Genomic DNA, 12,253 nt, shown 5'->3' on the forward strand with positions numbered 1-12,253 from the left:
CAGATACATGGACAATTACATTCTCAGCTGAATTGTTCTAACTCTGAAAGGCACTGACAATCACAGGGAGCTGACATGCTTCACTGAGTTTGATTCAGTACCTGTGTGCTTCTCAGAGCAGAGCTGGGACTAGTTAATGGCTTTGTTTCATGTTCCTCATTCTGTTTTTTCATCTCCAATTATAAAGCAACTTTTGAGGACTGATGAGAATACTTTTCTCTTTTCTGAACTCTTGTTTTCCTCCTTCTTAGAAGGTTCTAGATTCTTGAATTCTTGGTGTTGATTTATACCCTTGTCAATGTCCTGGGACATCTCAAGTATAATCACGGCAGCAGTTACAGTCATCACTGAGGTTGCTCAGTATTTTAGAACTTAAACTTCAGACTGTCTTTCTTGATTGGTGTGGGAAGTCCTTCTGTATATGTGTTGCTTTTATTGAGTAATGAATAAAGAAATCGCTTTAACCTGTGATAGGGCAGAATACAGCTAGGTGGAGAAAACTAAACTGAAGTTGGGAGGAAGTAGGTAGAGTCAGTGAGATGCCATGTTTTCTTACTGAAAATGTGAAGAAAGATGTTGGTTTTCTAAGTTAATGAAACAAAATGGTGACATGGAAGGATGGAAGGGAAGTCGGGAAGTCTGGAGGAGGAGATGGGATTGAGGAAGAGTTCTGCTATTTCATAATCCTGAGAATCTTTCTCTGTGAGGATCATCTCTTATGAGAATTTTCACATGGTATCTTCCAGATCCTGATATTTCAGAACCATGTCTTACCGAGAACAGCAGTGCCTAGAGCATCCTAGAGCCATGGAATCCCTTTTAAAGTGTTCAAAAGTCAATCAAGAATTGTGAAACACCCAATTTTAATTCCTTCTGTCAGTTTTCATGCAGAAGTGAATCATTAATATACATTAGAAGATCGGGAAGTGATAAATGTAGCAACATGCCAGATGAAAATGTAGGACTGATGCTTTGTGTCTCTGTCTGTCTGTGTTTCTCTGTGTGCATGTACAAGAATGAGCACCTGTGTTATGTATGAAGCAGTCAGTATTCTATGTGTTTTGGGAGATCCCAGAGCTCCAGTTGATGTGTACAACAGCCAAGGTGGGCTCAACAGCTCTTCACACAAGAGAAGTGTGGGAAATTATGAGTCTTCATGCTGACCACCTAAGGAAGAACATGCTTAGGGCAGGTGTAATTTTAGTTCCTCTATAGTCATGCTAAGCAGCCTTATAATAATAAGCAGATAGCCCAAACGAGGGTGAGGTTAAGTTCCAAGCCAAGAAGCCTCCCCTATAAACAGCATATTCGATTTTCTTCTGTTACAGAAAAGACTTAAGCCTATGCAGCAGACTAGACCCATCTCTGGGGAAAGGGTTGTCAATGATGAAGTTGAAAGCACGGCTCAAGTCTCTTTTAATACTGTCCTTCAGCACATGGGCAAATTTTAGCTAAAAACAGAAATATAAATGGGCCATGAACCAAATATTATCAGTGAACTGAGGCAAAATACAGGACACAAGAAAGTTGTAACAGGGAAAAGAAATACTATCTTCAATCAAGAAAGACAATGTATACAGCTAGGAAAGGCTTGCTGAAACCAAAGAGACAGGAGGACCCACTGAGTCACAGCACTCTACAGTGCTGATGTCCAGACACAGGATATTTCACATGATGTAGAGTCCCAGTCAAGCAAGTCATGCATGGATTTGCATTTTGCTTAGGAAATTCTTGGACCTGCCCCCTGTCAGTCAGCTCTACTCCCTCTGGGCAGGGCAGTCAGTGCTATAAAGAGGTCCTTGGCTACATGACAGCAGACTCCTGGTATTCAAGTCCTAGACTACTTTGGAGACCTGGTGAGTGTTATTTCTTGAGTTGGTCTGTCTTTATAGTCTCCTTATATGCTGCAGTCAAGTTTTAGGGACGCTGTGTGGTGGTTTTTCCTTTTCTTTAGTATGCAATTGAACACGGTGTATTTCTCTTTCATATGCATCTCTGGTGTCTTTTCATAGTCTTATGATTTAGCAGGTATTAGGTCCTGGTTTTCCTGAGCTGTGCTCTACTCTGCCACCCAGACAACCTGCTGGGATGTCACAGTGACAGGAGAGTCAGGGATATTTGTTCTGAGGGTACCCAGGACTTCAGACCTTAAGACTCCTGTATTGAAGATGTTTCTCTGTGAAACACCTATGCTTCATTGGAACAAATTTTTTCTTCTGGAAAAAAAGCATAAAACAAAGGATATCTCACAAAGAAGGTGGCACAGATTGCTGACAGGAAAGGGAAAAGCCAGGCTGTCCGAAAACAGGAGTTGGGGATACGTGCATGAGTGGAGAGAGAAAGGGATGTGATGTTCCATGTCTCTGTCTATCTTCTCTGAGATGATCATCCCCTAACACTGTCATGTAATGTCTTTCAGATCCTGAGCCTTCAGCACGATGTCTTACCAAGAGCAGCAGTGCAAGCAGCCCTGCCAGCCTCCTCCTGTGTGCCCACCCACAAAGTGCCCTGAGCCTTGTCCTCCTCCACAGTGCCCAGAGCCTTGTCCTCCTCCTAAGTGTCCAGAGCCTTGTCCTCCTCCTAAGTGCCCAGAGCCATGCCAGCAGAAATGTCCTCCTGTGCAACCTCCCTCACCCTGCCAGCAGAAGTGCCCACCCAAGAGCAAGTGAATGCTTCAGCAGTCACCAGGACCAAGAGAAGAGGAGGAAATCTGTCTCCTATATCTCCCTAGTAACACTCCCATCCTCACTTCAAGTCTCTCATGGATACAGAAGAATCGTCTACATTTTTGTTCTCCACGTGTCTGTGATGTCCCCTCATAAGGAGGGCATTTCTGTGAGGTGGTTGTGTTTCTACTGAGAATGGTTTTTCCTGGATTGTTAATTGTGCCTCCGATTTTGTGGGGGTGAGGAAGGCAGCAGCTTTCCACCCTGTGCACTCAGAGGATGTTTCCAAAACTCTCAGTCCTTGTTTGTGTTGCTGTCACTGTGGCTTCATTTCCTGAATAAACTACACTCTGGTTGATAGTACTCATGTGATCTTTCATTTCTAAAACTCACTCTATTACCTTTCTGATATGCTCTGGTTACATTGTTTTTATTCTTTAATCTACAGGTCATTCTTCTGTAATCATATTTTGACTGAATTTTAGATCATAATCTTTATTATAATTACCTCGTGTTTGTTTGCTTGAGAGAAACATAATTTCATTTTACACACCTATGATCTCTCTTTTAGCCTGTGATATCTTAAGATTATGCTATACTCAGATATGCATGCATCACTTAGGATACAATTTCTCCCTACACCCCCATGTATTTTGCTCTCGCTTGTCCCCTTCATCTGATGCAATAGTTACACATCTACATCAACCTACCCTTGTTATGTTTTCCTCCTTCAATATTGAAACATTGGTGCCAACCTCGTATTTAAGATTGGATTAATTTCCCTGAGCACAATGACATGCAGTTGCATTTGTTTGTCTGCAGAGGATACGATATCATTGCTCCTTGTGATTCATTTTAGTGCCATATTTTCTTATCCCATTCATTTACTGTTGAGCCATGAGACCAATTATTTAACTTTCATTATTAGGTGTAGTTCTAAAAGATAGATGGATATGTAGGCATCTCTATTGTATACTATATTTGACTTCTTTTCATACAAACCCACATAATGCTGGTGAATCATATGATAGTTCTACTTTAGTGTTATTTCTTTTGAGGAAACCCCACACTGATTTCATATTTGATGGATTATCTAGTCTCTCACAGTCTGACAGCTTCTATTCTATTTCCTCCACTCCTCTGCCAGGACATTTTATTATTTTGATTGTCTTCTTTCTTACATAAAAAGAATGGTCCTCTGGTGTAAGTTTGGGTTCAAGTTTTCTATTGCCTAGTGATGTTAAACATTTTCTTGTTAATGTTACTTGTGAAAACTCTTAGGTATGCATTTGGTCATAATTGAAATAATGCATGCCATTTTGTTGGCACAAGCTGAGGCACCTCATTAATGCTAAGTGAGTGATAGGTTTAGAAGCTGCTGGTCGACATAATTTCCACTACCCTCCCTACTTCCATCTGCAACATCTGGATCATCATTACCAGTACCGGAATCATTATCACAATCCCTGCAAGCCATGACACCAGCTAGCACTGCCTACCTCCGCTATCATTGCCACCCTCTCTGCCATTACCCCACTAGAACAGCATATTCGTGTCCATCACCATTGCCATTACCAAGATCCCAATATCTCCAGCACCAACAGCATCATCAAAGAAATCAAGTAAAATATTTTTAAATGTAGAAATGTGTGGGAAAGGATAGTGAGGCCTTCATGGAACCTACATTGTTTGTTACTGTTTTCTTCATATATTAGTATAGATTTTGATTTTTTCAGGGACCTTTTCTTAATGGCATAAATTGTATCATAGTAAAATATTAAATTAAATGAATAACTAGAAAAATATTATAACTTCATGTTCAGGCCTGTGATTGACTCCTAAAAGTCCTTAAAAATATGCATGTTGATCTTAGGGTCATCTGACCTTACAAGATCATAATACTAAGGGAAACAAATGTTTAACTCAATCATAGCTTGTTAGGAAAAATCTTAAGAAAAGCCACTCTACCAATCCAAAAGAACTCCAATGAGACCACATCAAACCAAATTAAATGCCTGTGTTTAATAGACAGCACACTCCTTGTTGGCTGGGAGAGCATGGTGAGGGGAAGGCAGAGGGAGCACACAGGCAAACCCAAAACCACGTGTTTCTCTTTTTGGAGCAAGATTAAATACCCTGTGGGGTCAGTGCTTTGGCAGGCTGGAAGTTGGAGTCCAAGGGCAAAGCACTTGGTAGACTGGGAGTTACAATTCCAACTCAATATTAAGTTCCAACCTCTTTGGATATAGGGGTGTTAGAGGACTGGGGTCTCACTTTTGACCAAACATCCTAGAGTCCTTGGATATAGGGGCATCAGTTCAAGTCTGGCTGCTTCCTGCAGGCATGGAATGAGTTTGGCTCCTTTTCAGTGAGAGGTATGGTTGGAGTGGCATCCTATTTGCTGTCACTTTGAAATCTTCAGACAGCTTCTTTTTGAGGGAGATGAGAAGGCAGGTAGTTGGAAGAAAAAAATAATGCTATTATTGGCCCTCTGAAATGGGGCTAGCCATAGGATGGGACACAATAGCGGATGAAACAGATTTTAGTTGGAGGTGTCCTTGATCCAGAAGAGCCAGAATTCTGTTGGTAGGTGTCCTTGACCCAGGAGAGTTAGCACCAATGGTGACATCCCAGGAGCTGGTGCAGTTGCTTGGCATTATCTGGAGAGCACTTTGTGAGTTGGTCTTGGCCCAGGCATCAGGAGTGACCTGTAAAATATGCTTAAAATTGGCTGGGGTAGCAAAAGGCTTTGGAGACTATTAGGTTTTGTTTTTGTTTTGTTTATTCCAAACCTGATTTTGATACAACAGTAGAACTTTTCAGGAACCTGTAAGAGAACTAGAATAGATTTACATCTTGGTGTCATAGCAAAAGGCTATTGCTTTGGTTAAGACAATTAAAGTAGTTGGGAACCCTGGATATTTAAGATACACCCGAAACCTGTTAATCCTAGACTGTGAATCCTGCTAGAGAACAGTACTTTAAGTTGTCAAATGCCCTTAGACAGATCTGGGAGGGATAAATGGGCAAAAATGAGACAGCTTTTTAGCTATGCAGGCAATCCCAAATCCTCTCCTTGTCCTTGGAGAACACCAGTCTTGGAAGCAGGGCTTGCTGTTAGCTGCTGAGTATGAGAGGACCAAAGATTTTCGTGTGGGGAAGATTTAGTCTATCTGGCTTGGCAGGATGAGAAGATCGATTCCCAGGTGAAGCATCCAGAAAGATGGAGAGGTAAAAGGCCACTTTTGCTTTGTGGTTTGCTTTGTCAAACCTAGAGGCAAGGCATGGAGACAGAAGGTCTTCTGTCTTCTTGGAGGAGCTAAAGGATGCTGTGAAAGCTGCAAGTCTGTGTTAGAAGCTCTTGTTAAAATGCTATGCCTTCAGATCTGAAAAGGCACTTGAGAACCAGGTACTATTATCTGGTATGGGAGGTCCTTCTGTCTATGTATTGTTTTTATTGGTTAATGAATAAAGAAATTGCTTTGGGCCTCTAGCAGAGCTATAGGGGAACAGAGATAGGCAGGGAAAACTAAACTGAATGCTGGGAGAAGGAAGGCAGAGTCTGAGAGGTCATGTAGCTCTGCTGGAGACAGATGCCAAAACTTTAGCCGGTAAGCCACAGTCACGTGGACATACACAGATTAATCGAAATGGGTTAGAGTAAGATGTGAGAGTTATCCAATAAGAAGCAATCTGGTAGCACACATGCACACAGAAACTTAAATTAAACGCATCATGAAAACATACTTACACACTTATGTAAACATATTGTGGTTACATCATTCTAACAAACAGACAAATAAAGCACTTTTAGAGCAAACACTGTAAGAGGAGGTAAGGGCAAAGGCCACAAAATTACAGCAGAAAGCTTAGAGAAGTGGGGGCAATGGGGGAGGAGGTGGGGAACATGCATCTATAAATCATGCGCTTTTGTAGTGTTGTTTGCTTTAAGTTAGATAGCTCCAATTTAAAAGGATTTTTTTTGTAAAAAGGCACTTAAGGGCAATTTGAAACCAGCTTGGAATTGCAAGAAACCCATTTTAAGCATATGCTTGTGTGACTCAAGTCTGTTACAGCATGTCCGCCAAGATAATTCTTGAGCAGAAAATAAGGCTGTGAAAAATTGAATGTCTGGTGTCCCAGATCAATCAAAGTCACCTCAGCAAAAGTGTCTGGTTTTCACCACATGGGTCAGGTCTCCGGCATGGGCACGCAGCTTTATGGGAGAACCCTAAAATGAATAGGTCACCCCAAACCCTACTGGGCATGCACTTTAATCTTGCCTGGCAGAGGGCATGCACAGGGCATGTGTTTTCCAACACTGGGCCCATGGGGGAAAAGTGTACAGGGGGACACTCCAACTGTTAGGAAAAATCTTAAGACGAGCCACTGTGCTGACACCAAAGAACTCCAATCAGATCAGATTAAGCCATATTAAATGCCCATGTTTAATAGTTGGCACGTGTAAAAGGAGCAGCAGGCTGCATTCCTGCTGCTCGGCTCCCAGCTTCCTGGCTAGCTTATGCCTGAAATAATAACATGAAAACTATATTCATTTAAATACTGCCTGGCCCATTATATCTAGCCTCTTTTTGGCTCTCACATCTTGCTTTAACCCATATCTAGTAATCTGTCATGGCTTACCGGGAAGATTCTAACCTACATCTATCTCAGGTCAGAGCTTCATGGCATCTGCATGACACTGCTTTCTTTTTTCAGCATTCTGTTCTGTGTACTTCACCCACCTAAGGGCTGGCCTATCAAAGGCCAAGGCAATTTCTTTATTTGACCGATGAAAGTAACATATAGACAGAAGATCCTCCTACATCAGGGACACTCCCAGGTGGATGGGAGAGCATGGTGAGGGAAAGACAGAGGGAGCACACATGCAAACCCCAAACCACTTGTTTCTCTTTTCGACTTGAGCTTAAATACCCTGTGGGGTTGCTGTAGTGCTGTATCCATAGTAGTACTATTGGATTATCTCCTAGGGCCTGTGTCGTATCTAGCTATAGATTCTCTTCCCTTTACCAGTATTAGGTATACCCTTTGTCTCATAGAGAAGGGCATTAAAGTCAAGTAGGAAGTGGACAGTTGCTCCCATTGGCTTATGACACTATCACACCAGTGGCCATATCTTATCAAGTCAGTGTTTGTTGTAACTTGTAGTGTTCTGACCTAAGTGAGGTTGGTGAGTACTTTTATCCTTCAGCAGAGAGCATTGCACCTTCCAGTATCATTAGGGCTGGGCAGTAGGGTTGGTGTGTCTGGGTGAGCACCTCCTAGAATTCTCCATGCTCTTTAACCTAAACATTGGTGTCTGCAGAAACAAGGTCTTACCATGAAACTCTGGAAAGTAGACAAGTTACAAGCACCAGTCTGTAAGCTAGTAGAGTTAGTCCATAAGACCCCACTGGCTAGAAACTAAAGGAGGTAAAGTATTACTGCTACACAGCTTTGCATTTGCTGGTATGAGGTATCTACTTGTGGTTTTGTACCCCTTTCAGTAGTAAGGTAACTGGATTAAACATTATATATATTGTAGTAAGCTTTCAGAGCAGTAGATTTCCATATGGCTTTTTCAAAGGGTATTTAATGTTAATCATCTCTCTATGCCCTGGTCTACCCTGCTCTCTCATGTCCTATCACAATGTGAGTAATCCTTTTGCATTATTTCCCTTTATCCCTTTGTACCTTCTGAGTGGGCTATATTCAGAGAAAGAACCTCTGTTTAATTGACCCTGTGTTATACTGACATCCCAGGTCACTGTGCAATTTTGTAATTTGGTATGGTTGAAGTCAGACATTGCCTAAGATCATCCTTTACATGTGATATGCAAACATGGAGAGTACTGAGTCTCCTACTGACCTGGCCCTATGGTATGTGTACTAACCTTTATGAGCCATCCACTGGTGGTGTGTTTCTTGGCACCTGGCCTCAGAACTGATGACTCTTTCCCTTCAGATACATGGACAATTACATTCTCAGCTGAATTGTTCTAACTCTGAAAGGCACTGACAGTCACAGGGAGCTGACATGCTTCACTGAGTTTGATTCAGTACCCATGTGCTTCTCAGAGCAGAGCTGGGACTAGTTAATGGCTTTGTTTCATGTTCCTCATTCTGTTCTTTCTTCTCCAATTATAAAGCACCTTGTTTGGACCAATGAGAGTATTTTTCTGTTTTCTGAACTCTTTCATTTCTCCCTCTAAGGAGGCTCTAGGTTCTTGAATTCTGGGTATTGATTTATACCCTTGTCTACTTCATGGGACATCCCGAGTACAATCATGGCAGCAGTTACAGTCATCACTGAGGTAGCTCAGTATTTTAGAACTTAAACTTCAGACTGTCTTTCTTGAAAATGATGTTTTCTGCAAGTTCACATACTCTGTCCTTTGGAAGAAAGATGTTTTCTTACAGAAAATGTGAAGAAAAAGTTTGCTTTTCTAGGCTAATGAAACAAAATGGTGACATGGAAGGGGAAGTCAGGAAGTCTGGAGGAGGAGATGGGATTCAGGAAGAGTTCTGATAGCTCATAAGCTTGAGATTTTTTTCTCTGTGGGGATCAACTCTTGTGAGAATTGTCACATAGCGTCTTTCAGATCCTGAGACTTCAGCACAATCTTACCAACAGCAGCAGTGCAAACAGTCCTGTGAGCCTCCTCCTGTGTGCCCACCCACAAAGTGTCCAGAGCCTTGTCCTCCTCCAACACAAACAGAGCCTTAAACTCCATCAAAGTTTTCAAAAGTCAATAAAGAAGTAAAAAACACCCAATTTTAATTCCTTCTGTCAGTTTTCATGCAGCAATGAATCATTAATGTACATTAGAAAATCGGGAAACGATGAATGCAGCTACGTGGCAGATAAAAAGGTAAGACAGGCCCTGTCTATCTGTCTGTCTGTCTGTGTGTATGTAAAAGAATGAGCACCTGTGTTATGTATGAAGGAGTCAGTATTCTATGTGTTTTGGGAGATCCCAGAGCTCCAGTTGGTGTGTACCACAGCCAAGGTGAGCTCAACAACTCTTCACACAAGAGAAGTGTGGGAGATTATGAGTCTTCATGCTGACCACCTAAGAAAGAACATGCTTAGGACAAATGTGTTTTATTTCCTTTATCGTCATGATAAGCAGCCTTATGGAAATAATTAGAGGGGAGTCTATATACCCAAATATGTTGTTAGAGATGGCAGTTGTGAAGTGCATCAGGGTTGGTCCCAAGCCCATCAGCCTCCTCTATGAACAGCATATTTAATTTTCTATGATTACAGAAAAGAATTAAACCTTGGCAGGAATCCTGAGTTGTCTCTGGGAACAGGTCTGTCAAAGATGCAGCTGGAAGCACAGCTGGGGTTCCCTGTAATACTGTCCTCCTTTCGGCACACAGGCAAATGTGCTGAAAACATCAATACGAATATGACAGTGCACCAAAGAATATCAGTGAGATGAAGCAGGGCAAACAGGACACAGAGAGGTGTAACAAAAAAAGAAATATTGTCTTCAGTCAAGAAAGGCAACTTAGATAACTGGGGAGGTCTTGCTGAAACTGAAAAGGCAGGAGGGCCCACTGAGTCACAGGGCTCACAGCAATGGTGTCCAGGAACAGGATATTTCCTATTTTGTAGAGTCCCAGTCAGACAGTCATACATGGATTTGCATTTTGGTTGGGAAATTCTTGGACCTGCCCACAATCACAGCTCTACTCCCTCTGGGTGGGGCAGCCAGTCCTATAAAGAGGCCCTTGACTGTGTGAATGCAGACTCCCGGTGCTCAAGTCTTGGACTCTGAGTTTGGAGAACCTGGTGAGTGTTTCTTGGGTTGGTCTGTCTTTATGGTCTGCTTATGTGCTCCAGTCAGTTTTGAGGGACCAAGTGTGATGAGTCCAGTTGTATTCATGGGATGAACAGCAACAACTTAGCAATCAGAAATATAGCAATGGATACAATGGTTCACTGTGAAAGGTGGCTTTTCCTTTTATTTGGTAGGATATGGTACGGAGTAATTTTCTCTTTCATATGTGTCTTTTGGTGTCCTTTTCAGAGCCCTATACTTTAACAGATATCAGAACCTGGGACTTTCCTGAGTTGTCCTTTATTCTGCAACTGTAGTCAACCTGCTGGGATGTCACAAGTGACAAGGGAGACAGGAATGTGTTCTCAAACTGCTCAGGGTTTGAGAACTTGAGATTGTCTGTCTCAAAGGAATTTCTGTGTGAAATCAGCCTTACTTGTTTCACTGAAATAAAGTAATTATTTTGCTTGAATAAGGCATGAAAAGAAGGTTATCTCCCAAGGCTAGAGTCACAGATTGCGAAGAGGAAAGGGAAAGGCCAGGCTGTCCTAAGACAGGATTAGGGAAGATGTACATGTGTGGAGAGAGAAATGGATGTCTTCATCTCTCCTTCTCTGTGTGGATCACCCCTAACAATGCTCCATGTCTCCATTTCTCCTCTCTGTGATGATCATCTCTAACACTGTCATGTAATGTCTTTCAGATCCTGAGCCTTCAGCACAATGTCTTACCAAGAGCAGCAGTGTAAGCAGCCCTGCCAGCCTCCTCCTGTGTGCCCACCCACAAAGTGCCCAGAGCCTTGTCCTCCTCCACAGTGCCCAGAGCCTTGTCCTCCTCCAAAGTGTCCAGAGCCTTGTCCTCCTCCAAAGTGCCCAGAGCCTTGTACTCCTCCAAAGTGCCCCGAGCCATGCCAACAGAAATGTCCTCCTGTGCAACCTCCTTCACCCTGCCAGCAGAAGTGCCCACCCAAGAGCAAGTGAGTGCTTCATCAGTCACCAGGACCAAGAGAAGAGGAGGAAATCTGTCTCCCATACTTCCACAGAACCACTTCCATCTCACCTCAAATCTTGTCATGGATGCAGAAGGATCTTATCCACCCTTCACCCTCCTTGTGTCTGTGATGACCCATCATATGGAAGGCATTCCCCTTTGAAAGTTTTCACTGTGACTTAATTTCCTAAATAAACTACACTGATTGATATTAATCATGAATTCTTTTATTTCTTTTAAACCTGATTTTATTACTTTTCTGATATGCTCCTATTACGTTCTTTTTATTCCTTGATCCCCAGATCATGCTGTAGTAAGCAGATTTTTACTGTATTTTGGGTCATAACAAAGATTGCCTAGTGTTTGTTTGCTTGAGAGAAAGAGTTTTATTTTGCACAACTACAATCTCTCTATTAGCTCATGCTATTTAAGAAGATTATGTGATATTAAGATAATCATGTGGCACTTAGGACACATTTTCTCCCTACACCCCATGCATTTTGCTCTCAGTTGTCCCCTTCATATGTTGCAATAGTTACACATCTACACCAGCCTATTCTTGTTATGTTTTCCTCCTTCATTATTTGAAAGATCAGTGCCAACCACACGGAGTGTATACCTGGTGAACCTAAAGAAGCTAAATAAGAAGGTGAACCCAAGAAAAAACATATAGTTATCCTCTTGGCTAAGGGAAGTAGACAAAATTGCCGGGGAGAAAATTGAGATCTTGGGGGTGGGGTGGGTTGGAGATAAGGGGGGACGGGGAGAGAAAAGTGAGAAGGGGAGGATTGGGGGAACTTGGGGAAA

At 42.2% G+C, this 12,253-nt stretch overlaps 2 protein-coding genes across 11 annotated transcripts in view; both read left to right on the plus strand.

Moving 5' to 3' along the window:
• Nucleotides 1-2,921, plus strand: part of LOC126516081 (small proline-rich protein 2D-like) — a 20,876-nt gene extending 17,955 nt beyond the window's left edge. For 5 of the 6 annotated variants that reach the window (XM_050166249.1, XM_050166252.1, XM_050166251.1 and 2 more), the window contains one exon: nt 2,420-2,921. In XM_050166249.1, the coding sequence (XP_050022206.1) occupies nt 2,439-2,669 (231 nt within the window). In that variant the 5' untranslated portion in view covers nt 2,420-2,438 and the 3' untranslated portion in view covers nt 2,670-2,921. Of the gene's footprint in view, nt 1-1,834; nt 1,857-2,419 lie in introns of those variants that run through there. The other variant, XM_050166253.1, reaches the window with a different exon arrangement.
• LOC126516080 (small proline-rich protein 2D-like) overlaps nt 1-11,661 on the plus strand; it is a 78,947-nt gene extending 67,286 nt beyond the window's left edge. For 4 of the 5 annotated variants that reach the window (XM_050166244.1, XM_050166245.1, XM_050166246.1 and 1 more), the window contains exon 2: nt 11,160-11,661. In XM_050166244.1, the coding sequence (XP_050022201.1) occupies nt 11,179-11,436 (258 nt within the window). In that variant the 5' untranslated portion in view covers nt 11,160-11,178 and the 3' untranslated portion in view covers nt 11,437-11,661. Of the gene's footprint in view, nt 1-10,405; nt 10,468-11,159 lie in introns of those variants that run through there. The other variant, XM_050166243.1, reaches the window with a different exon arrangement.
• The last annotated feature ends 592 nt before the right edge of the window (nt 11,662-12,253 follow it).

Source organism: Alexandromys fortis, unplaced genomic scaffold, assembly GCF_014885135.2.
Source record: "Alexandromys fortis isolate MF-2015 unplaced genomic scaffold, M_Fortis_MF-2015_v1.1 scaffold_152, whole genome shotgun sequence".
NCBI lineage: Eukaryota > Metazoa > Chordata > Mammalia > Rodentia > Cricetidae > Alexandromys > Alexandromys fortis.